Genomic DNA, 25,399 nt, shown 5'->3' with positions numbered 1-25,399 from the left:
GCTGGACATGAGATGGTTTAGTGACTCCTGCATTGAGCAGAGGGTTGGACCAGATGACTCTTGAGGTCACTTCGAACTCTAACATTCTAGGATTCTATTATATGTGTGATACCTGTCTGTTTAGGGGATTGGGGCGAGAAGAAACCGCCAGGTACTGTCCTCAGCTGGTTATTCAAAGGATAGTGTTTTGGAGTAAAAAAATACATGGCTGCACTGACCCATCCAGACTCCATGGTTTCATCAGGAGACGGTTCTTACTCCCTCCCCAAATTCCAATCTCCCAATCTCAAATCCAAAAGAAACCAAAATATAAAGTGTGTAGGAATGGGCAGGAAATACCCAGAGGATACTGAGCGCTTTCACGTGAGTCATCTCATTGTCAGAATCATATATATGATTTACAGTATATGTGAAGCAGCTCGGCCTGTCAAGTCTCCATCAACTTGACTTGTAAAAAATAAAAAGAGAAATCTGAAAAGGCAGCAGATTAGTGATCTTAATTGCCGCTTGTGCAGTTAGATGACTCCATTAGCTTTTCTGCAGAAACTGTATCAGAACACAATTATTAATTGGTTGTCTGATCAAGTGAATAGAGAACAAAAGATGGAGCTAAACAATTCATTTCCAGAACCGGCAGCAAATGTAATGTTATCAAAAATGAAACAGGCTGACCTACGAGTCAAAGCACATACGGGCAAAGTTCCATGTAATTGCCGTTAATAGCTTTTCTCTTATATTATACTTATTTCTATCTCACTTACCGATTCTATTACACTGAGTACCTTGTGTCTTTTACCAACATTTCAGTGCTGGATCCGGAAGAGATGACATTTCTCAACTGATACTAAGGAAGCAGGGTCCGATCACCTACACTATGTGCACAAGTATTTGGCAATTTGTATTTTTGATTCATTTTATTCTTGAACAACTGCAGTGCTTTCAACATACAGATGCGAAACCTGGACGATAAATAAACAAGAGAGAAGAAGAATTAACGCCGTCGAAATGAGGTGCTGGAGAAGGATGTTATCGGTGCCATGGATGGCAAGGAGAACAAAGAAATCAATTTAGGAACAAATTAAGCCAGACATGTCACTGGAAGCAAGGATCACCAAGCTACGACTTGTCTACTTTGGACACATCATATGAAGAGAACAATCACTGGAGAAGGACATCATGGATGGAAGAATAGAAGGAACAAGGCAAGGATCACCAAGCTACAACTTGTCTACTTTGGACACATCATATGAAGAGAACGATCACTGGAGAAGGACATCATGGATGGAAGAATAGAAGGAACAAGGCGAGGATCACCAAGCTACGACTTGTCTACTTTGGACACATCATATGAAGAGAACAATCACTGGAGAAGGACATCATGGATGGAAGAATAGAAGGAACAAGGCGAGGACCACCAAGCTACGACTTGTCTACTTTGGACACATCATATGAAGAGAACAATCACTGGAGAAGGACATCATGGATGGAAGAATAGAAGGAACAAGGCGAGGATCACCAAGCTACGACTTGTCTACTTTGGACACATCATATGAAGAGAACAATCACTGTCGAAGGACATCATGGATGGAAGAATAGAAGGAACAAGGTGAGGATCACCAAGCTACGACTTGTCTACTTTGGACACATCATATGAAGAGAACAATCACTGGAGAAGGACATCATGGATGGAAGAATAGAAGGAACAAGGCGAGGACCACCAAGCTACGACTTGTCTACTTTGGACACATCATATGAAGAGAACAATCACTGGAGAAGGACATCATGGATGGAAGAATAGAAGGAACAAGGCGAGGACCACCAAGCTACGACTTGTCTACTTTGGACACATCATATGAAGAGAACAATCACTGGAGAAGGACATCATGGATGGAAGAATAGAAGGAACAAGGCGAGGACCACCAAGCTACGACTTGTCTACTTTGGACACATCATACGAAGAGAACGATCACTGGAGAAGGACATCATGGTCGGAAGAATAGAAGGAACAAGGCAAAGAGGAAGACCAGCAACTCAATGGCTTGATACTATCAAGATAATGATGGAGAAGACACTGGTGGACCTTTCTAGACTTGCATAAGATCGAGCATCCTACAGAGCGTTCATCCATCAAGCCACCATGGCTCAAGATTGAGTCGAAGGCCGTTAAAAAAAATATATAAAAACAAAAAAGAACACTGCTGTCCGTCAATTAATAAACCTAAAACCTGAATATTTAAGAACGTAAAAGTGCGATTTTGACTTTCTTAGGAGAAAGTATTAGATAATACTATCTAATAGACCTGACAGAATAACAAATCTGCAGGTGGTCGGGCATTTAGGAAATAGCGACCACAATATTGTGCAGTTTCACCTGTCTTTCACTAGGGGGACTTGTCAGGGAGTCACAAAAACATTGAACTTTAGGAAGGCAAAGTTTGAACAGCTTAGAGATGCCCTTAATCTGGTAGACTGGGACAATATCCTCAGAAATGAGAATACAGATAATAAATGGGAAATGTTTAAGAACATCCTAAATAGGCAGTGTAAGCGGTTTATACCTTGTGGGAATAAAAGGACTAGAAATAGGAAAAACCCAATGTGGCTAAACAAAGAAGTAAGACAGGCAATTAACAGTAAAAAGAAAGCATTTGCACTACTAAAGCAGGATGGCACCATTGAAGCTCTAAAAAACTATAGGGAGAAAAATACTTTATCTAAAAAACTAATTAAAGCTGCCAAAAAGGAAACAGAGAAGCACATTGCTAAGGAGAGTAAAACTAATCCCAAACTGTTCTTCAACTATATCAATAGTAAAAGAATAAAAACTGAAAATGTAGGCCCCTTAAAAAATAGTGAGGAAAGAATGGTTGTAGATGACGAGGAAAAAGCTAACATATTAAACACCTTCTTCTCCACGGTATTCACGGTGGAAAATGAAATGCTAGGTGAAATCCCAAGAAACAATGAAAACCCTATATTAAGGGTCACCAATCTAACCCAAGAAGAGGTGCGAAACCGGCTAAATAAGATTAAAATAGATAAATCTCCGGGTCCGGATGGCATACACCCACGAGTACTAAGAGAACTAAGTAATGTAATAGATAAACCATTATTTCTTATTTTTAGTGACTCTATAGCGACAGGGTCTGTTCCGCAGGACTGGCGCATAGCAAATGTGGTGCCAATATTCAAAAAGGGCTCTAAAAGTGAAAAAAATCCCCAGTGTAAACTAGATAAAAAATACCTTTATTAATTAATTAAAACCTATAATAATAAGTGCACTTCACATAAACCTGTGGAGTGTGTTTAGACATGGTTTATAAGCACTACAGCACTTTATTATACATACAGTAGTTTATCTCCCGAAACATCTAAAAAGGGACAGTTTAGTGTACAGTCGTCGTTGAGCGGGGGCGCCACGTACTATCATAGGGTGCCAACCTCCGCTGATAGGTAGGGGAAGAGCAGGTAGCAATATAGACTCCCCCTGTTTCTCCATCATATTATAGTACTTCTGTATGACTGTGTATGTATTTTCATCCCGTCCTATTAGGGCCCAATAGGGGTAGAAGGGATAGTCGACGGTGAGCGGGGGCGCCAATTGCGCAGGTCTTTAGGGTGCCAACCTCCGCTGGTAGGTAGGGTGCAGGTAGTGCAGTACAGGGCTAGGCATCATCCTGGTCTTTTCTATTTTATGTTGTTGTCATGGTGATGGTTTATGTGAAGTGCACTTATTATTATAGGTTTTAATTAATTAATAAAGGTATTTTTTATCTAGTTTACACTGGGGATTTTTTTCTGTGAAGTTGTTAAAAGTAGAGGTCCCCATAGTTCAACTTTTTCTCTGTGAAAGTGTTACAATTAGTCTTATGGCAGGGTTTCTTGCAGGACCAATCAACAGGGAATCATGGGCATGTGACGCCAGGGATGTATATAGTGACCCTAGGGATACCAATGATCCAACTTACTCACCTGATCTAAGGGATCTTTTTCATGAATTAACTGGCTGCTACAGAGATAACATCAGGTCTTGGTGGGAGGTACAGTCACTGGAGAATTATATTAAGACTAAAATTATACCTAAAGGACTGAGACTGAACATTATTCCAGCACGTAGGGCTAGAACATCTGAATTATTGCATAAGTGGCGGAATGAGTTGATTGAGAGCTCGGTGAGACTTATGCAGATTCTTTTACAAGAAGAAAAAAATACTTTTGACAAAACAAGTAAGAGATTGACTGAATTAATAGAGAACATTATTAAACATAAGAGTGATCCAGATTTCAATCGGAGGGAGTCAACCCTTCAAACTAACATAGAAAAATTCCAAACTGATATCAAGGAAAGGAAACACAAACAGTTCAATCGTGATAGTCGTGATTTTAAGGATAATAGGGTGTTTTGTTTTCTGGAAGAAGACCCTCCCCAGAGAAGGGAAGGGGCAAGTGTATCATCATCAGACATTGAGACATCAGATAGTGAAAAAAGTGGGTCCTCTAGGTATCTGGGAAGTAATAATACCAGTCCAGTTTTCAGACCCCGTAGAGAGAGATGGGGAAGGAATACAAAAAAGAGATATGGTGCACCAAGAGGTGGAATGGGCTATCAACCACCTTATCCGGGTCATTCTGGTACATCTGGGTCCTCAACTGTGCCCTCTGCTTCCACTTTTTTAGAGAGACGAGGGCTCCCCTACCAATTAAGGGAGCGACTGGGAACTCCCCGGTACTAAGAAAAGGAAATAATGATAACAGCATTATTAATTTATCATCTTATACCTTGTCGGATGTAGAAAAGAGAGTCCTTGATAAAGGTTTAGGTTTTGTCCCGACTAACAGGTTCGATGAGTTTGAGTGGGTGAAGGATATTAATCTGTTTGCTCGCAAACTAAAGTGGAAAAAATTCTTCAAGAGTCATGATCAAGCTGAGTGCCTAAGTTTGGGTATTGACATAACTGAACTATCTGATGTAAGAATTCTGACAGATATGTTGGAGGAAGGTATGAGACCAATGGGCATGGGTCCTTTTACTAAACTCAAACCTGGAAGCACGAGGATGCCCCCCTTGTCTATGAACACCAGTATAGATATATTTACACAGTTGGTATTAACTGACTTCAAGAGACTAGGTGCCAAAAAGAAGAGCAATATGTCAAACTTAACATCATGTGAAAGGAGAGCCCTTGATGCTCTATCAAAAAAGAAGGAGCTGGTGTTTAAACCTTCGGATAAGGGGGGTAACCTCGTGATCCTGGACTGTGACAACTATAGAGATATGTGTCTTAAAATATTAAAGGACGAGTCAACATATGGACTCTTGAGGAAGGATCCTACTGATAGGTTTAACTCTGAACTTGTCTATTTATTAGATGAGGCTCTGACACAGGGGCTAATATCAAAGAACGAAAGGGACTTTATGGTACAAAAAACACCAACAATACCTGTATTCTATGCCTTGCCAAAGGTACATAAGGGGCTGGTACCTTTGAGGGGACGACCGATAGTTTCGGGTAATGACTCAATCTCACAGAATTGTGGCATCTACATTGATAAAGTCTTACGTGAATTTGTTATTGCTCTGCCTTCATATATACGAGACACTGCTGATCTCTTATTAAAAATAGAGGATATCACTGTTGGGGAGGATACATGGCTAGCATCTATTGATGTGGAAGCCTTATACAGCAGTATCCCTCATGATGCAGGCTTGCAAGCTGTTGATTATTTTCTAAAAACTAAGGGGATTCAGTTTGTGGAGCATAACCGGTTCATAGGTCGCCTATTAAATTTTATGTTGACCCACAATTATTTTCTTTTTGACGGCAAATTTTACCACCAGCTCAGGGGCACGGCTATGGGTAGTTCATGTGCCCCTACCTATGCCAATTTGCTCCTGGGCTGGTGGGAGGATACCGTGGTTTTTGATGAAGGGAGGTCATCTTGGTGGTGCCCCCAGATACTATTCTGGGGGCGATATATAGATGATGTTCTGATTTTGTGGACAGGCGACACCATTTCTTTCAACACCTTCATAGAGAGTTTGAATAAGAATGATATTGGCCTAAGGTTTACAGCTGAGATTGATAAAGAAAAAATCAACTTCCTGGATGTTACTATCAGTAAGGATAAGGAGGGTCGCCTGGAAACCGCAATATACAGGAAGCCGACCTCTACTAACAATCTGCTCAGATGGAGCAGTCATCATCCCTATGGGCTCAGAAGGGGGATACCCAAAGGTCAATATATGAGGGCAAGGAGAAATTGCTCCACGGACTCATCCTTTTACGTTGAAACGAGAGACCTGAGAAATAGATTCCGTGAAAGGGGTTACCCCAATAATATCCTTCGGGATACATTTAAGTATGTAGAAAAAATCCCAAGAAGCAGCCTGTTACAATCTAAGAACAAGGTAGAATCTGACTCCATTGTAAGACTCATAGGTAATTTTGATGACTGTTCCCGGGAGGTGAGAGATATTATCGGCAGGCACTGGGATATCTTGCTGGCAGACACTGACATTCATGAATTTTTACCAGGAACACCGACCATTACCTATAAAAGGGGGAGGTCATTGAGGGATCAATTGGTGCATAGCACTTTTACCCCCCCAAGAAAGAGTGGTACTTGGCTTGACAAAAGACAGATGGGTACCTTTAGATGTGGAGGATGTTCCTTCTGTGGGTATATTTCTACGGGTAATCATTTCTCCAGTGCTAGTACAGGTCGAGTTTTTGAGACCAGACATTTTGCTAATTGCAAAACGAGTGGTTTGATATATCTTTTTAAGTGTGCCTGCCCAAAGAACTATGTTGGAAAAACTAAAAGAGAACTGAGAAGAAGGATAGGTGAACACCTGGGTGACATCAGGCATGCTAGGGACACTCCCGTATCTAGACATATTCGTGATGTTCACCAGGGTGACCTCAGTTCCTTTTCTTTCTGTGCAGTGGAGGTTGTGGCCCCATCAGTTCGGGGTGGAAATTGGGATAGGACCATTCTACAGAAGGAGTTGAAATGGATCCATAGGTTGGACACGGTTTTCCCTAGGGGACTCAATGAACAGATGAACTTTGGGTGTTATCTGTAAATTATTCCCTGTTGATAAAATATTGGTCACCTGATTTTTCTCCTGCAGTATTGTTCCTAATGGGACAAACTTGTATAAATATATATTCACTGATCTCAATTTTGAGATACTGCATCTAAGTGTGTGTTGTGGAAATATATTCCCGGACACATGAATCATAATGAGATTTAGTAGTGATATGCGCTTAGAGATATATAGTGTAAATATGGGTAGTAAAAGCCTAAATTGTGATATTAAGGTATGGTTGCAATAGGTATATCGGCTATTTCTATGGGTAATGGTTTAATCATATTTTGACCATTATCTATGTCTGCAGCATTGGTAACACGGTACCTTCTACATCTGTGTCAGTTGTGGTACCTCAGCTCTTGGTTTGTAGTGCGGTGCTAGCGCTTCCCATACATATGTGGGTTGAGCCGGCGCAGTGCTTTTGATATGTCTACAGATCGCTGGGTCTTGAAGCGTTGCCCATATTGAGGGGGACGCATGCGCAGTCTCCATAGTGCCTTTGTGTAACGCTGGCACAGTTGCGGGTACGTGTTACTACGCAAGCGCAGCAACTGGAACGCATCTGTGGAACGCTTGAGCGTCAGCGCGTGCGCGAGATTTCTGCGCATGCGCACATCACACTGGATTCCCTTGTGTGATGTGATCACATCCGGAACGCCGAGAGTTTACCGGAAGTCTATACCGGCATGTACGCAGAGCTACAAGGTGGGTGGCACAATCTAAAAGCAAGGTATAAAGCGCATACACTTTAGCACTTCTTCCGAGGCACCATATCAAGAGGGGATCTGCCCTGGAGCCCTGGGATGCTATACCATGTATCGGTTTCGGTTTTGACATTTAATACAAGCTAAGTAACCCCTTATTATCGTGTTTTACTCCTGATGAACCTCATGTAACAGTGAGGGGAAACGCGTCGAGTCTACAAGGGAGGCTTTGTTTGAGAATATACTAATTGTGTTTATATATACATCAGTAGGGTATTAGGGTGACCCAAATGGTTGTTGTGTAGGGATTCTCTATAACAAAGGTACCGACTGACTGTGGTTTTTTCGTTTGTGGCCTGACTGGGGACTCAGCCTAGTGGGGTTGGACTAGGTATTTGGGTGTCCAATCGGTGCATCAGATCTATTTTTATGAACACTGATTATTTACATCTTGTGTATATCAAACTTCACTTTGTCTGGAGTACCTGGTTTATGAATGAACGTTATATATAAAGAGAATCCATACAAGTATATTTAAACCTGTGGAGTGTGTTTAGACATGGTTTATAAGCACTACAGCACTTTATTATTAAACCTGTGGAGTGTGTTTAGACATGGTTTATAAGCACTACAGCACTTTATTATACATACAGTAGTTTATCTCCCGAAACATCTAAAAAGGGACAGTTTAGTGTACAGTCGTCGTTGAGCGGGGGCGCCACGTACTATCATAGGGTGCCAACCTCCGCTGATAGGTAGGGGAAGAGCAGGTAGCAATATAGACTCCCCCTGTTTCTCCATCATATTATAGTACTTCTGTATGACTGTGTATGTATTTTCATCCCGTCCTATTAGGGCCCAATAGGGGTAGAAGGGATAGTCGACGGTGAGCGGGGGCGCCAATTGCGCAGGTCTTTAGGGTGCCAACCTCCGCTGGTAGGTAGGGTGCAGGTAGTGCAGTACAGGGCTAGGCATCATCCTGGTCTTTTCTATTTTATGTTGTTGTCATGGTGATGGTTTATGTGAAGTGCACTTATTATTATAGGTTTTAATTAATTAATAAAGGTATTTTTTATCTAGTTTACACTGGGGATTTTTTTCTGTGAAGTTGTTAAAAGTAGAGGTCCCCATAGTTCAACTTTTTCTCTGTGAAAGGGCTCTAAAAGTGAACCTGGAAATTATAGGCCAGTAAGTCTAACCTCTATTGTTGGTAAAATATTTGAAGGGTTTCTGAGGGATGTTATTCTGGATTATCTCAATGAGAATAACTGTTTAACTCCATATCAGCATGGGTTTATGAGAAATCGCTCCTGTCAAACCAATCTAATCAGTTTTTATGAAGAGGTAAGCTATAGACTGGACCACGGTGAGTCATTGGACGTGGTATATCTCGATTTTTCCAAAGCGTTTGATACCGTGCCGCACAAGAGGTTGGTACACAAAATGAGAATGCTTGGTCTGGGGGAAAATGTGTGTAAATGGGTTAGTAACTGGCTTAGTGATAGAAAGCAGAGGGTGGTTATAAATGGTATAGTCTCTAACTGGGTTGCTGTGACCAGTGGGGTACCGCAGGGGTCAGTATTGGGACCTGTTCTCTTCAACATATTCATTAATGATCTGGTAGAAGGTTTACACAGTAAAATATCGATATTTGCAGATGATACAAAACTATGTAAAGCAGTTAATACAAGAGAAGATAGTATTCTGCTACAGATGGATCTGGATAAGTTGGAAACTTGGGCTGAAAGGTGGCAGATGAGGTTTAACAATGATAAATGTAAGGTTATACACATGGGAAGAGGGAATCAATATCACCATTACACACTGAATGGGAAACCACTGGGTAAATCTGACAGGGAGAAGGACGTGGGGATCCTAGTTAATGATAAACTTACCTGGAGCAGCCAGTGCCATGCAGCAGCTGCCAAGGCAAACAGGATCATGGGGTGCATTAAAAGAGGTCTGGATACACATGATGAGAGCATTATACTGCCTCTGTACAAATCCCTAGTTAGACCGCACATGGAGTACTGTGTCCAGTTTTGGGCACCGGTGCTCAGGAAGGATATAATGGAACTAGAGAGAGTACAAAGGAGGGCAACAAAATTAATAAAGGGGATGGGAGAACTACAATACCCAGATAGATTAGCGAAATTAGGATTATTTAGTCTAGAAAAAAGACGACTGAGGGGCGATCTAATAACCATGTATAAGTATATAAGGGGACAATACAAATATCTCGCTGAGGATCTGTTTATACCAAGGAAGGTGACGGGCACAAGGGGGCATTCTTTGCGTCTGGAGGAGAGAAGGTTTTTCCACCAACATAGAAGAGGATTCTTTACTGTTAGGGCAGTGAGAATCTGGAATTGCTTGCCTGAGGAGGTGGTGATGGCGAACTCAGTCGAGGGGTTCAAGAGAGTCCTGGATGTCTTCCTGGAGCAGAACAATATTGTATCATACAATTATTAGGTTCTGTAGAAGGACGTAGATCTGGGTATTTATTATAATGGAATATAGGCTGAACTGGATGGACAAATGTCTTTTTTCGGCCTTACTAACTATGTTACTATGTTACTATGTTAATATCTATTTGTACAAAATTATTGTGCAACTTAAGGAAAAACCTAAATTTCCCATCTCAACTGTTTATTCTGGTCAGTTACAGTGAGAATAAAAGACAAACGACTCAAAATGCACAAAAATATTTCTGACATTTTCTTTAAAAAAATGTCAGTGGCCAATATAGTAATATAGCCGACCTTTTTCTCAATACCAGTCATAAGCTCCAACCTTGGAGTCTGTCAGTTTCTTCATTTCTTGACAACTTCAACCACAGTCTCAGACACTGTTCAGAGAGGTGACTGTTTTCCTTCAACGTAAATTTCCTGTTTAAGAAGGACCCACAAGTTCTCACTAGGGTTTATGTCTGGTGAGAAAGGGGCCATGTCATTATGGCTTCATCTTTAAGTCCCTTACTGACAGCTGAGCAGTTGAGACTTCGATGCTCTGATGGATTATTGTCCTGCATAGAAATCATAGTTTTCTTGAAAGATGCAGACTTTTTTCCTGGAGAACTCCTTGAAGAAAGTGTCTTTTGAAAACTGGCAGTATGTTTGGAAGTTTGCATTTGAGTCCATGTTCAACCCAAAAAGGTCCAACTAGCTCATCTTTAATACTTCTAGCCCATAGCAGTACCCTACCTCCTCCTTTCTGAAGTGAAGGGTTCTGCCATTACTTATCCAGCCACAGGCCCATCCATCTGATCCATCAAGAGGCTCTCTCATCTCATCAGTGTGATGTATGTGGGTGTGGACCCACTGCGCTACTGACCGGGCTTACCCTGGAGGGGTGTAACTAAGTGACTACCTGGTTTTCACTAGTGCTCTGATAGTGAGGATAGGCTTAGCCATTAGGGTAGTCAAAGGCACAAATATGAAGCACAGAGGGTGAATACAGAGCTGTTGTCAGACACTTCGAGGACAGGGTGGGTAGCAAACGTTCATAAATCGAAGCCGGGGTCAGGAGCAGAGAGAATGGACTAAATGATCAAATCGGCAAAAGGAGAGTCAAAACAATAATGCACCTTGACAGCGATGTAGTGATGAACTGTTGCTAGGACGTAAGCTCAGGCAAGATGTGGAGGAAGGAGCTGCCTAATATATCCACTGCTGGCAGGGGATAGATCAGAAAAGCAAAATTCTGCAGCAAACAGTGGTTTCAAATTCCTGCAGAGTCTGGCCGTGCCTCTCCATAGCCGGTTGGAGACTATTCAGAGGCTGTGGCAGTGCTGTAAGTATTGTACGAGGCAGCTCAGCGAGATGGTCTGACACTGGGAGGAGCAGAGCAGTGCACTAAGGAGTAGGACGGTGCTTACAAACCGTGCAAGTCACTGGCATGACAATCGATATTTCTTGGACCAGTCTTGATGTTTCCACTTCCATGTTTTGTTCCGTGGTGGTCAGGTCTCGGCCTTCCTTACCTTGGCCTTGTCTCTGTGGTTCTTTCTGTCTCAACATATTTTTTTGCTACAAAACTTTTTTATGGTTCTGTGATTGCCCCCCAATACCTTAGCAATTTCAGGAGTGCTGCCTCCTTCTGTAAGATGTGCAACAAGGTTTTGTCTTTTCAGAGTCATTTCCATCCCTTTTTAGGCCCATTTTTCCTGAGGAAAACAAGCTGCCTAATAATTCTGCACACCTTGATAAAGGGTCTTGAATCTTTAGGCCTCACTCTCCTCATTACACAAATACACATCACCTGATCAGCTTCATCCAATCAGCATTCAAGTTTATACAGCGCAGAGGTAGAAAATCTGCAAAAAAATTATGATATAGTCAAAATATTCACTGTTTAATTGTGCTCACAGTGTATAAAGCGTTGGCCTGTTGGTGTTCTACGAGTAGACAGTGACCATTTACTGCACTAAAGAGAATGACTCAAATTCATCATTGGCGTTTTTTTTTTGTTTATAAATAATTTTTTGTATTGTGATTTTTTTTGACAGTTTTTTTCCCTGTCAAAGTGGCGCATGCATTTTATAAACTTTGTACAAAATATAAAATTCTCGTTATTTTTTGAAACTTTTAACAAAAAGTCGCACATTGTGCTAAAACGTTACAAAATGTTGGCCAAAACTTCAGGCGTACATTAAATCCTTCTGGGGGAAGGGTCTAAAGTAAAGTATCGAATCAGCCAAAAATATCTGGAAACCCCAGTCCCTGTCCCCAACGCTGAGCATAAAACAAACAAACGGGCATACACTTATAAAATAGACTGCACAACTTAAAATAAGAATCAGGTGCAAATCAAAAAGTGACAAAAAAGACGCAAATGCATTATTGAATCGAGCCCTATATCTATATATTTTTATTGCTTAGAATGCCGAATTCAGGACTTTTAAGATATGCCTAGGAACTCATAGTAAAAATGCTTCCAAAATGAATATTGTTGGGTATGGTTTTGCATAATTCCGCTTTTATGCTTCAATCCAGGGGATCGTCCTGGCAAAATCAGAACCGAGGGCAAGTAAGTTATTGCTCTACTTCATCTGGAAAAAAAAATGAAGCAACTAGTTTTTGATTTAAAAATGTCCTATTGTGTAGCTACAGCACCTCTGCCGACTTCAGAGGTGCAGTTCCCACAATGAGTTTTTAGTGAGTTTTTGACAACGCATATTTTCGAAAGGTGCAGCGTCTTACATTTCTAGCAAAGTGGATGTGTTTTAGAGAAATCTCATGCCCTCTGCGCAACACTAGGGAAGGGGGCAGTGGAGACATCTAGGCAGATCTAACGTCCCCCTGTCTGCCCTAAACGTCTCTATATAGGTTTTGCACCTATCGCCGAGCAGTAACCTAATCCCTGCCTGAACATGGCTATAAGCCCTGCTTAGGGAAGGACGGGGTTAACACTAGCCGATCCCTACTACAACTAAAGACAGCAGGGATAGGCAACAAAGGGAACACTTATCTTGAGTACCCTCAGAGAAAAACACAGAAGACCTCCAAACACCAAAGAGGAAGAACGCCGACTGCTATAGTTCCAAGCCTCAACAGGAAATGGAAATATTACCGGCGACTCCCAGAAGCTGGCAGGAAGTCTATAAACACCCAGGTCCAGGTGTGTCAATTAGAGCCTGGGGGAGGTTGCCACTAGGTCCAAGAGTCAGAAGGATTAGGACGGCGTATGCAAAGCCAACCGCAGAGACCTTCTGCAGCCAGATGCAGTGCGACTGTCTGCAGCCTCTGACACACCCATGACAGTTAAGTAACAGGAAAGATTTAAAACAAAGCAGTTGAATTTACAACATAACAAAAACTCACCAAGTATTCATCGTGGTGGCCTCATTCAGATGTCAGATTTTTTTGCGCGCGAGAAAATCAGATCAATATTGTGTGTTCTGAGTGTTTCCAATTTTCTCGTGGAGAAATAAGAAAAAAAATTCTTCACCTTTTTCATTCTGACGGTCCGTGAAAATTGGACTGCACTCGGATGTCAGCCAAGCGCAATCCGATTTTTTTCACAGACCCGTTGACTTGCATTGTTGATTGTGATCAAGTCAAAATCGGACGCGTATTCAATATTTTCCGAAGACTAACAACCACTCTGAGAAAAAAAAATCGGACATGTGAATGGCCCCATAGTCTATCACAGGTACAAGTGTTATTTGTGAAAAACAGGGATAACAATCGTTCGTGAAAATCGAATTAGGCCTAACAGTTCAAGCACAGTGGATGACATGAAAACTCATGCCCAATGAACAATTAGACACTTTTGAACAGTGCAGGATTTTTTTTCTTGGTGTTTTTTTTTCCCTATAGGCTTCTATGGAGGGCCTGAAAAAATTTATGTAAAAACTGCAGACTGCATTTTTTAATCGCAGAATATAATAATAAAAAAAAAAGTTCATAAAAGATTTTTGCAAAAAAACTCCCTAAATCTGGCAGCTATAATCGTGTTGAAGGGTTAATTGGAAACGAGCGGCTTCCCTTCCACCGTTGAGCTCGTTGACCGTCAGCAGCTTCATCTCGTGATTAGTCATGTGCACTTGTTAGACAATTATCATCCAAATGCCGGGAGTGACAAATTCGAGGACCATTTGTGTGACGCCCAGAGAGGCGCGTTTTAGTCTGACTGCTCACTGGTATGCAGAAAAACTGAGCAAGCTCTCGACCACAAATGTCAAAATTTTGAGTGTACAAACCACAGAGGAAGTGATCCTAGAAGAGGAGCAAAGTGAGCTCTTCAGCGACTGCTCTGACCGGAGGCTCCGCGAGAAGCACAATGAAGATTCAGAGACTTTTTCTGCTTTTCCTTTTCTCGTGGAGCACAAAGGCTCTGATTCGGTAAGTCCAGAAACTATGAATATTGCCGAGCTCAGTGCGATACTTGCCTTTACCCCATCATTGGTGAAACCACTTAACCAAAGAGTAAAAATCTATAAGATATGGCTAATCGGGTAACCTCTAGACGTCCTTCAAACTCTATCCATGGATGGACTTCCATGGGTCTCCTGTAACCTCTAGACGTCCATCAAACTCTATCCATGGATGGACTTCCATGGATCTCCTGTAACCTCTAGACGTCCATCAAACTCTATCCATGGATGGACTTCCATGGGTCTCCTGTAACCTCTATACGTCCATCAAACTCTATCCATGGATGGACTTCCATGGGTCTCCTGTAACCTCTAAGACGTCCATCAAACTCTATTCATGGATGGACTTCCATGGGTCTCCTGTAACCTCTAGACGTCCATCAAACTCTATCCATGGATGGACTTCCATGGGTCTCCTGTAACCTCTAGACGTCCATCAAACTCTATACATGGATGGACTTCCATGGATCTCCTGTAACCTCTAGACGTCCATCAAACTTTATCCATGGATGGACTTCCATGGATCTCCTGTAACCTCTAGACATCCATCAAACTCTATGCATGGATGGACTTCCATGGGTCTCCTGTAACCTCTAAGACGTCCATCAAACTCTATCCATGGATGGACTTCCATGGGTCTCCTATAACCTCTATACGTCCATCAAACTCTATCCATGGATGGACTTCCATGGGTCTCCTGTAACCTCTAAGATGTCCATCAAACTCTATCCATGGATGGACTTCCATGGGTCTCCTGTAACCTCTAGACGTCCATCAAACTCTATCCATGGATGGACTTCCATGGGTCTCCTGTAACCTCTAGATGTCCATCAAACTCTATCCATGGATGGACTTCCATGGGTCTCCTGACCTGAACTTATCAGCCTCGTGTATGTCTATGAGGAGGTCAACACCAGTCCGGAGACCCAATACAAGGACATCTGAATTTGCCCTTAGATTGTTTTTGCCTTTTGCCTTTTGCATTGCTTTTCTTTGGTGTGTCCCAACTTTTTGCCCCTGAGTGTTGGTCCCTTTTTGTGATGCCCCTTTTATGGCAGATATTCGGTAGTCGCCTATATATGTTTTACCCTGAGAGTTTTTGACTGCCAACTTTCAGGAGGAACATCATGGTACAATTGGATAAGTTGAAGCTCATGGGGTCCAATGCAAAATTTCGGAAAGGGTCCCCAATCATAACATGTCTTTTCATGGGTCAATGGAACCTTTTGCAACTCCTTAGGCTACCGGGTGTGAGCACAACCTTTACACCCACTATAGTTATGCTTGGCACCATACAGGGCCTGATACAGGGGTGCTGCAGCACTGAACACTGCGCTATGAAATTGGTCACAAAATTAAGAGACCGTGCACAGAGCTATAAGGAACTCCTGTGTATACAGACCACAGACCCATTACAACTGCCGAAGGAAGGAGTCATCACTACATCTGTATGGCTGGAGGGTATACTCACCCAGTAGCAAACTGAGCAGTGGACAAAACAGCTAGATGTCCGGAAACCTACTACAAGGTCTATCGCTCACACGTTTTCCCTACATTATAATTCGCTTTTCTATGAGATCAAATAAATTGATGATATTGGCGCAATACTTCTTGCATCACTTTTTAAGGTTCATGCACACTCTCGTCTCCACTCTTCTGTACTATGGACTCATAGACACTACATGGGCCGCCATAAAGTGACTAATCTATCACTGTTTCTAGGTTATAATATATTCCACTTTTTTTTTCATTTTCCATGAACAGATTGGAGACATGGATGTTCATTATAGCCCCATATCCTCCATTTTCAGACCTGCTGATATGCAGCTTGCAGTCTAAGCCAAGATTCAGATTTTTCTTGTAGGTGTCTCTCTCCCAGTAATATAGGCTGGATGTGAGGTCTGAGTGTCTCTCCCAGTAATATAGGCTGGATGTGGGCTCTGTGTGTCTCTCCCAGTAATATAGGCTGGATGTGAGCTTTGTGTGTCTCTCCCAGTAATATAGGCTGGATGTGAGCTCTGTGTGTCTTCCAGTAATATAGGCTGGATGTGAGCTCTGTGTGTCTCCCAGTAATATAGGCTGGATGTGAGCTCTGTGTGTCTCTCCCAGTAATATAGGCTGGATGTGAGCTCTGTGTGTCTCCCAGTAATATAGGCTGGATGTGAGATCTGTGTCTCTCCCAGTAATATAGGCTGGATGTGAGCTGTGTGTGTCTCCCAGTAATATAGGCTGGATGTGAGCTCTGTGTGTCTCCCAGTAATATAGGCTGGATGTGAGCTCTGTGTGTCTCTCCCAGTAATATATTCTGGATCTGAGCTCTGTGTGTCTCCCAGTAATATAGGCTGGATGTGAGCTGTGTGTGTCTCCCAGTAATATAGGCTGGATGTGAGCTCTGTGTGTCTCTCCCAGTAATATAGGCTGGATGTGAGCTCTGTGTGTCTCCCAGTAATATAGGATGGATGTGAGCTCTGTGTGTCTCTCCCAGTAATATAGGCTGGATGTGAGCTGTGTGTGTCTCCCAGTAATATAGGATGGATGTGAGATCTGTGTGTCTCCCAGTAATATAGGATGGATGTGAGATCTGTGTGTCTCCCAGTAATATAGGATGGATGTGAGGTCTGTGTGTCTCTTCCAGTAATATAGGCTGGATGTGAGCTCCGTGTGTCTCTCCCAGTAATATAGGCTGGATGTGAGCTCTGTGTGTCTCCCCCAGTAATATAGGCTGGATGTGAGCTCTGTGTCTCCCAGTAATGTTGGCTGGATGTGAGCTCTGTGTGTCTCCCAGTAATATAGGCTGGATGTGAGCTCCGTGTGTCTCTCCCTGTAATATAGGCTGGAGGTGAGCTCTGTGTCTCTCCCAGTAATATAGGCTGGATGTGAGCTCTGTGTGTCTCCCAGTAATATAGGCTGGATGTGAGCTCTGTGTGTCTCTCCCAGTAATACAGGCTGGATGTGAGCTGTGTGTGTCTCCCAGTAATATAGGCTGGATGTGAGCTCTGTGTGTCTCTCCCAGTAATATAGGCTGGATGTGAGTTCTGTGTGTCTCTCCCAGTAATATAAGCTGGATGTGAGCTCTGTGTGTCTCCCAGTAATATAGGATGGATGTGAGCTCTGTGTGTCTCTCCCAGTAATATAGGCTGGATGTGAGCTCTGTGTGTCTCCCAGTAATATAGGATGGATGTGAGCTCTGTGTGTCTCCCAGTAATATAGGATGGATGTGAGCTCTGTGTGTCTCCCAGTAATATAGGATGGATGTGAGGTCTGTGTGTCTCTTCCAGTAATATAGGCTGGGTGTGAGCTCCGTGTGTCTCTCCCAGTAATATAGGCTCGATGTGAGCTCTGTGTGTCTCTCCCAGTAATATAGGCTGGATGTGACCTGTGTGTGTCTCCCAGTAATATAGGCTGGATGTGACCTGTGTCTGTCTCCCAGTAATATAGGCTGGATGTGAGCTCTGTGTGTCTCCCAGTAATATAGGCTGGATGTGAGCTCTGTGTGTCTCTCCCAGTAATATAGGCTGGATGTGAGTTTTGTGTGTCTCTCCTAGTAATATAGGCTGGATGTGAGCTCTGTGTGTCTCCAAGTATTATAGGCTGGATGTGAGCTCTGTGTGTCTCTCCCAGTAATATAGGCTGGATGTGAGCTCTGTGTGTCTCCCAGTAATATAGGCTGGATGTGAGCTCTGTGTGTCTCTCCCAGTAATATAGGCTGGGTGTGAGCTCTGTGTCTCTCCCAGTAATATAGGCTGGATGTGAGCTCTGTGTGTCTCTCCCAGTAATATAGGCTGGATGTGAGCTCTGTGTGTCTCCCAGTAATATAGGCTGGATGTGAGCTCTGTGTGTCTCTCCCAGTAATATAGGCTGGATGTGAACTCTGTGTGTCTCCCAGTAATATAGGCTGGATGTAAGCTATGTGTGTCTCTCCCAGTAATATAGGCTGGATGTGAGTTTTATGATTCTCTCCCTGTTGTTTAGGCTGGGTCTCTCCCTGAAATGGAGGCTGCATGTGACGTCTGAGTGTCGTTTACAGTAATATAGGCTGGATGTGATCTTTGTGTGTTCCTAGTAATGTAGGCTGGTTGTGAGTTTTGTGTGTTTTTCCGAGTAATGTAGGCTGGATGTGATCTCTGTGTCTCTTCCAGTAATATAGGCTGGATGTGAGCTCTGTCTGTCTCTCCCAGTAATATAGGCTGGATGTGAGCTCTGTGTGTCTCCCAGTAATATAGGCTGGATGTGAGCTCTGTGTGTCTCTCCCAGTAATATAGGCTGGATGTGACCTGTGTGTGTCTCCCAGTAATATAGGCTGGATGTGACCTGTGTCTGTCTCCCAGTAATATAGGCTGGATGTGAGCTCTGTGTGTCTCCCAGTAATATAGGCTGGATGTGAGCTCTGTGTGTCTCTCCCAGTAATATAGGCTGGATGTGAGTTTTGTGTGTCTCTCCTAGTAATATAGGCTGGATGTGAGCTCTGTGTGTCTCCAAGTATTATAGGCTGGATGTGAGCTCTGTGTGTCTCTCCCAGTAATATAGGCTGGATGTGAGCTCTGTGTGTCTCTCCCAGTAATATAGGCTGGATGTGAGCTCTGTGTCTCTCCCAGTAATATAGGCTGGATGTGAGCTCTGTGTGTCTCTCCAAGTAATATAGGCTGGATGTGAGCTCTGTGTGTCTCCCAGTAATATAGGCTGGATGTGAGCTCTGTGTGTCTCTCCCAGTAATATAGGCTGGATGTGAACTCTGTGTGTCTCCCAGTAATATAGGCTGGATGTGAGATCTGTGTCTGTCTCCCAGTAATATAGGCTGGATTCGAGCTCTGTGTGTCTCCCAGTAATATAGGCTGGATGTGAGCTCTGTGTGTCTCCCAGTAATATAGGCTGGATGTGAGCTCTGTGTGTCTCTCCCAGTAATATAGGCTGGGTGTGAGCTCTGTGTCTCTCCCAGTAATATAGGCTGGATGTGAGCTCTGTGTGTCTCTCCCAGTAATATAGGCTGGATGTGAGCTCTGTGTGTCTCCCAGTAATATAGGCTGGATGTGAGCTCTGTGTGTCTCTCCCAGTAATATAGGCTGGATGTGAACTCTGTGTGTCTCCCAGTAATATAGGCTGGATGTAAGCTATGTGTGTCTCTCCCAGTAATATAGGCTGGATGTGAGTTTTATGATTCTCTCCCTGTTGTTTAGGCTGGGTCTCTCCCTGAAATGGAGGCTGCATGTGACGTCTGAGTGTCGTTTACAGTAATATAGGCTGGATGTGATCTTTGTGTGTTCCTAGTAATGTAGGCTGGTTGTGAGTTTTGTGTGTTTTTCCGAGTAATGTAGGCTGGATGTGATCTCTGTGTCTCTCCCAGTAATATAGAGTGGATGTGACCTTTTGTGTGTCTCTTCCAGTAATATAGGCTGGATGTGAGCTCTGTCTGTCTCTCCCAGTAATATAGGCTGGATGTGAGCTCGGTGTGTCTCCCAGTAATATAGGCTGGATGTGAGCTCTGTGTGTCTCTCCCAGTAATATAGGCTGGATGTGACCTGTGTGTGTCTCCCAGTAATATAGGCTGGATGTGACCTGTGTCTGTCTCCCAGTAATATAGGCTGGATTCGAGCTCTGTGTGTCTCCCAGTAATATAGGCTGGATGTGAGTTTTGTGTGTCTCTCCTAGTAATATAGGCTGGATGTGAGCTCTGTGTGTCTCTCCCAGTAATATAGGCTGGATGTGACCTTTTGTGTGTCTCCCAGTAATATAGGCTGGTTGTGAGTTTTGTGTGTTTTCCCCAGTAAAATAGGCTGGATGTGAGCTCTGTGTCTCTCCCAGTAATATAGGCTGGATGTGACCTTTTGTGTGTCTCTCCCAGTAATATATGCTGGATGTGAGCTTTTGTGTGTCTCCCAGTAATATGGGCTGAGTGTGAGCTCTCCTGTCTTCCAGTAATATAAGCTGGATGTGAGCTTTATTTGTATTCAGTGTGGTGCTGTGTTTTTTAGCTCACAGCTGTTATCCAGCACCTACTTTTTCTTCACGTTTTCCTCTTTTTCTATAGCCATTTTCTGCCCCCTCTAAGGCCGGCTTCACACTTGCGAGTTTTACGGACGTAAGAGCGCAGAAGCTACGTCCGTAAAACTCGCAAAAAATACGGCATAATTATTCTCTATGCCCCTGCTCCTATCTGCCGTATTTTACTGATCAGTATTATACGGCTTTCTACGGCCGTACAAAATCGCAGCATGCTGCGTTTGTCACCGTACCGCGCAAGAAATACGCCAATGAAAGTCTATGGAAGCGTGAAAAATACGGATTTCACACGGACAAGCAGTGTGACTTGCGAGAAATACGCAGCGCTGTTAGAGAGAAAAGCCGGTAATTCAGTGCGGTGTACAGTAAAATCACACTGACAGCTTCCAGTCCAATAGGTAGAATAAATGTGTACACATAGAATAGGGGTATATATATATATATGTCAGTGAGACACATATATGTATATATATTAATATTTATTCCAGCGCTATACAGCTTGAAAGCCGGTAATTCAATTACCGGCTTTTTCTTTCTCCTTCCTAAAACCCGACATGATTTGAGACATGGTTTACATACAGTAAACCATGTCTTCTCTCCATTTTTTTTGCAGATTTTTTTTACTGTAAACGACACTCAGACGTCACATGCAGCCTCCATTTCAGGGAGAGACCCAGCCTAAACAACAGGGAGAGAATCATAAAACTCACATCCAGCCTATATTACTGGGAGAGACACACATAGCTTACATCCAGCCTATATTACTGGGAGACACACAGAGTTCACATCCAGCCTATATTACTGGGAGAGACACACAGAGCTCACATCCAGCCTATATTACTGGGAGACACACAGAGCTCACATCCAGCCTATATTACTGGGAGAGACACAGAGCTCACACCCAGCCTATATTACTGGGAGAGACACACAGAGCTCACATCCAGCCTATATTACTGGGAGACACACAGAGCTCACATCCAGCCTATATTACTGGGAGACACACAGAGCTCGAATCCAGCCTATATTACTGGGAGACAGACACAGATCTCACATCCAGCCTATATTACTGGGAGACACACAGAGTTCACATCCAGCCTATATTACTGGGAGAGACACACAGAGCTCACATCCAGCCTATATTACTGGGAGACACACAGAGCTCACATCCAGCCTATATTACTTGGAGAGACACACAGAGCTCACATCCAGCCTATATTACTGGGAGAGACACAGAGCTCACATCCAGCCTATATTAGCTGTTAGAGAGAAAAGCCGGTAATTCAGTGCGGTGTACAGTAAAATCACACTGACAGCTTACAGTAGAATAGGTAGAATAAATGTGTACACATAGAATAGGTATATATATATATATATATGTCATTAGACACATATATGTATATATATTAATATTTTTTCCAGCACTATACAGCTTGAAAGCCGGTAATTCAATTACCGACTTTTTCTTTCTCCTTCCTAAAACCCGACATGATTTGAAACATGGTTTACATACACTAAACCATGTCTTCTCTCCATTTTTTTTGCAGATTCCACACTACTAATGTCAGTAGAGTGTATCTGCAAAATTTGGCCGTTCTAACTCTTAAAATAAAGGGTTAAATGGCGGAAAAAATTGGCGTGGACTCCCGCGCAATTTTCTCCGCCAGAGTAGTAAAGCCAGTGACTGAGGGCAGATATTAATAGCCTGGAGAGGGTCCACGGTTATTGGTCCCCCCCTGGCTACAAACATCTGCCCCCAGCCACCCCAGAAAAGGCACATCTGGAAGATGCGCCTATTCTGGCACTTGGCCACTCTCTTCCCATTCCCGTGTAGCGGTGGGATATGGGGTAATGAGGGGTTAATGCCACCTTGCTATTGTAAGGTGACATTAAGCCTAATTAATAATGGAGAGGCGTCAATTATGACACCTATCCATTATTAATCCAATTGTAGTAAGGGGTTAAATAAAACAAATTTTGCAGATACACACTACTGACATTAGTAGTATGGAATCTGCAAAAAAAATGGAGAGAAGACATGGTTTACTGTATGTAAACCATGTCTCAAATCATGTCGGGTTTTAGGAAGGAGAAGGAAAAAGCCGGTAATTGAATTACCGGCTTTCAAGCTGTATAGCACTGGAATAAATATTAATATATATACATATATGTGTCTCACTGACATATATATATATATATATAGACAGTATATATATATTTTTTTTTCTTTTTGGGACACATGGATCATTTCTATAGCGGTATGTCGGTTTTGCAAGCCTGCGAGAAAACCACGCAGTACGGATGCCATACGGATTACATACGGAGGATGCCATGCGCAAAAAACGCTGACACACCCTGCCTACGGAGGAGCTACGGACCACTATTTTCAGGACATTTCAGCGTATTACGGCCGTAATATACGGACCGTATTTTCATACGCTGAGTGTGAAGCCGGCCTAAAACTGTAGATACTTTCTCCATACTGCAGAAATCTGTACCCAACCCTCTCCCTAATGCTATATGTGACACAGAGAGAGGAGCAGAGAGAACCAAGAGCTCTGATGGATTTGAAGCATTTTTTTGCAGATCAGTAGATAAAGAGCTGTCAGTCTCTACAGCAGCAAAATGATAAAAAAGATTTTAATTAAACATGATTTAGAAAGTTGCTTAACCCTTCACCCCGCAGCCATTTTCCATTTTTCCTCCCCTTCTTCCCAGAGCCATAACTGCTATATTTCTATCCACATAGACGTATGAGGGCTTGTTTTCTGCGGGACGAGATGTACTTTTGAATGATAACATTCATTTTACCACATAGTGTACTCGAAAATAGGGAAAAAATTCAAGTGCGGTGAAATTGTGAAAAAAAACACAATTCTGACATTTTTGGGCGGAATTGTTTTTACAGTGTACACTTTGTGATATCAATAACCATGCAATAGAATTGTCCTCATCCGTACCATCATGTTGATACCAAACATGTCCAGTTTTTTTTATTATTTTAGTGGTGAAATTTGCAAAAAAAAATGTTTGGACTTGTGTCGCCATTTTCCGAGACCCGGAACATTTTTATTTTTTGACCGATGGAGCTGTGTGATTGCTTATTTTTTTGCAGGACGAGACGACATTTTTATTAGTACCATTTTGGGATAGATGTGACTTTTTGATTGCTTGTTACAGCATTTTTGGGGAAATTGCGGCGACCAAAAAAAAAAGATAATTTTGGCGTTCTTGAATTTTTTCTTTTCATGATCGGGTTAATTGTTTTTATATTTTGATAGATTGCACTGATACCACATATGTGTGTATTTTTTATTTTTTTAATATCTTTATTTTCAATAGGGGTGAAAGAGAGGGAGATTTGAACTTTTAGTGTTTTTTTTTATTTTTTATTTTTTTCAGATTTTTTAAACCTTTTTTTTCTACTGTTCTTGTTGGGCTTGAATATGCGATCGCCCGACAGTGATGTCACAGAATCGCTGTATATAGCAGAAATCACAGTCTCCTTTGAAGCCCGGCCACGGCTCCGCAATGACAAGCACGTGGGGTCATCAGCTGACCCTTGGCTCTAAGGACCACCCATCGGTGACCCGCGACCATGACATGGGCACACCGATGGGCGGAGTTAAAATGCCCACGCGTTGGCACGTGTTAAATGCCGCTATCAGAGATTGACAACGGCATTTAACAGGTTAACAATCGCGGGCTGAGCACCAGTCTACCCTCAATTGTTAGGGGCAGGTCCTGGCTGTAGTACGCAGTCATCACCTGCTCTGTATGGGGCGGGCCCGCTCCGTACACTCGCTCTCGATATGCGCCGTACATATACGGCGGATGTCATGAAAGGCTTAGCATTGCCTTTAAGAATTAAATGATGAAAAATGTTCTGTGCGAAGATGTCCATAATCTTTAAACATTTTTTTTACCCGTTCTCCCTTCTCACACCCCTGCCCAGCTGTTCAGATTGATATCTCAGGACTTTGTTAACTCTTTGTTCTCTTATCAGTTATCGCATGGTGGGTAATCTGCGTAAATTTGTTCCGACTTGCAGCTATGTACAATGACATAATAATGGCCGGTGTGAAGGTCAGCGTACAGCAGCTTTAAGGTACCGTCACACATAACGATATCGTTAACGATATTGTTGTTTTTTGTGACGTAGCAACGATATCGTTAACAAAATCGTTATGCGTGACAGCGACCAACGATCAGGCCCCTGCTGGGAGATCGTTGGTCGCTGCAGAAAGTCCAGAACTTTATTTTGTCGCTGGATCTCCTGCTGACATCGCTGAATCGGCGTGTGTGACACCGATCCAGCGATGTCTTCACTGGTAACCAGGGTAAACATCGGGTAACTAAGCGCAGGGCCGCGCTTAGTAACCCGATGTTTACCCTGGTTACCATTGTAAATGTTTTTTACATTTACAATGGTAACCAGGGTAAACATCGGGTTACTAAGCGCGGCCCTGCGCTTAGTAACCTGATGTTTACCCTGGTTACCCGGGGACTTTGGCATCGTTGGTCGCTGGAGAGCTGTCTGTGTGACAGCTCTCCAGAGACCACACAGCGACGCTGCAGCGATCGACATCGTTGTTGCTTCTTTCACACTAGCGTCGGAATCTCCCCGTCGCAATGCGTCGGGGAGAGATTCCGACGCTAGCGTTTGCTGCATTGCACAATGGGTGCAGCGGAAGCATTTTTCCGGCGCATCCGCTGCTCCATTGTAAG

The 25,399-nt window shown here is 42.9% G+C and overlaps 1 protein-coding gene across 2 annotated transcripts in view; it reads left to right on the top strand.

Moving 5' to 3' along the window:
- LOC138650946 (cathepsin D-like) overlaps window positions 1–25,399 on the top strand; it is a 150,432-nt gene that overhangs the window by 90,320 nt on the left and 34,713 nt on the right. Inside the window, exon 1 of one of the 2 annotated variants that reach the window (XM_069740834.1) lies at window positions 14,422–14,645. The exons of the other annotated variant lie outside the window; for it this stretch is intronic. Within the exon in view, the coding sequence (XP_069596935.1) occupies window positions 14,584–14,645 (62 nt within the window). The 5' untranslated portion in view covers window positions 14,422–14,583. Of the gene's footprint in view, window positions 1–14,421; window positions 14,646–25,399 lie in introns of those variants that run through there. 2 annotated transcript variants of the gene reach the window in all.

This window comes from Ranitomeya imitator, chromosome 10, assembly GCF_032444005.1.
Source record: "Ranitomeya imitator isolate aRanImi1 chromosome 10, aRanImi1.pri, whole genome shotgun sequence".
Lineage (NCBI taxonomy): Eukaryota > Metazoa > Chordata > Amphibia > Anura > Dendrobatidae > Ranitomeya > Ranitomeya imitator.
The sequence above is the reverse complement of the archived record's forward strand: the minus strand, read 5'-3'. Positions and strand labels throughout refer to the sequence as shown.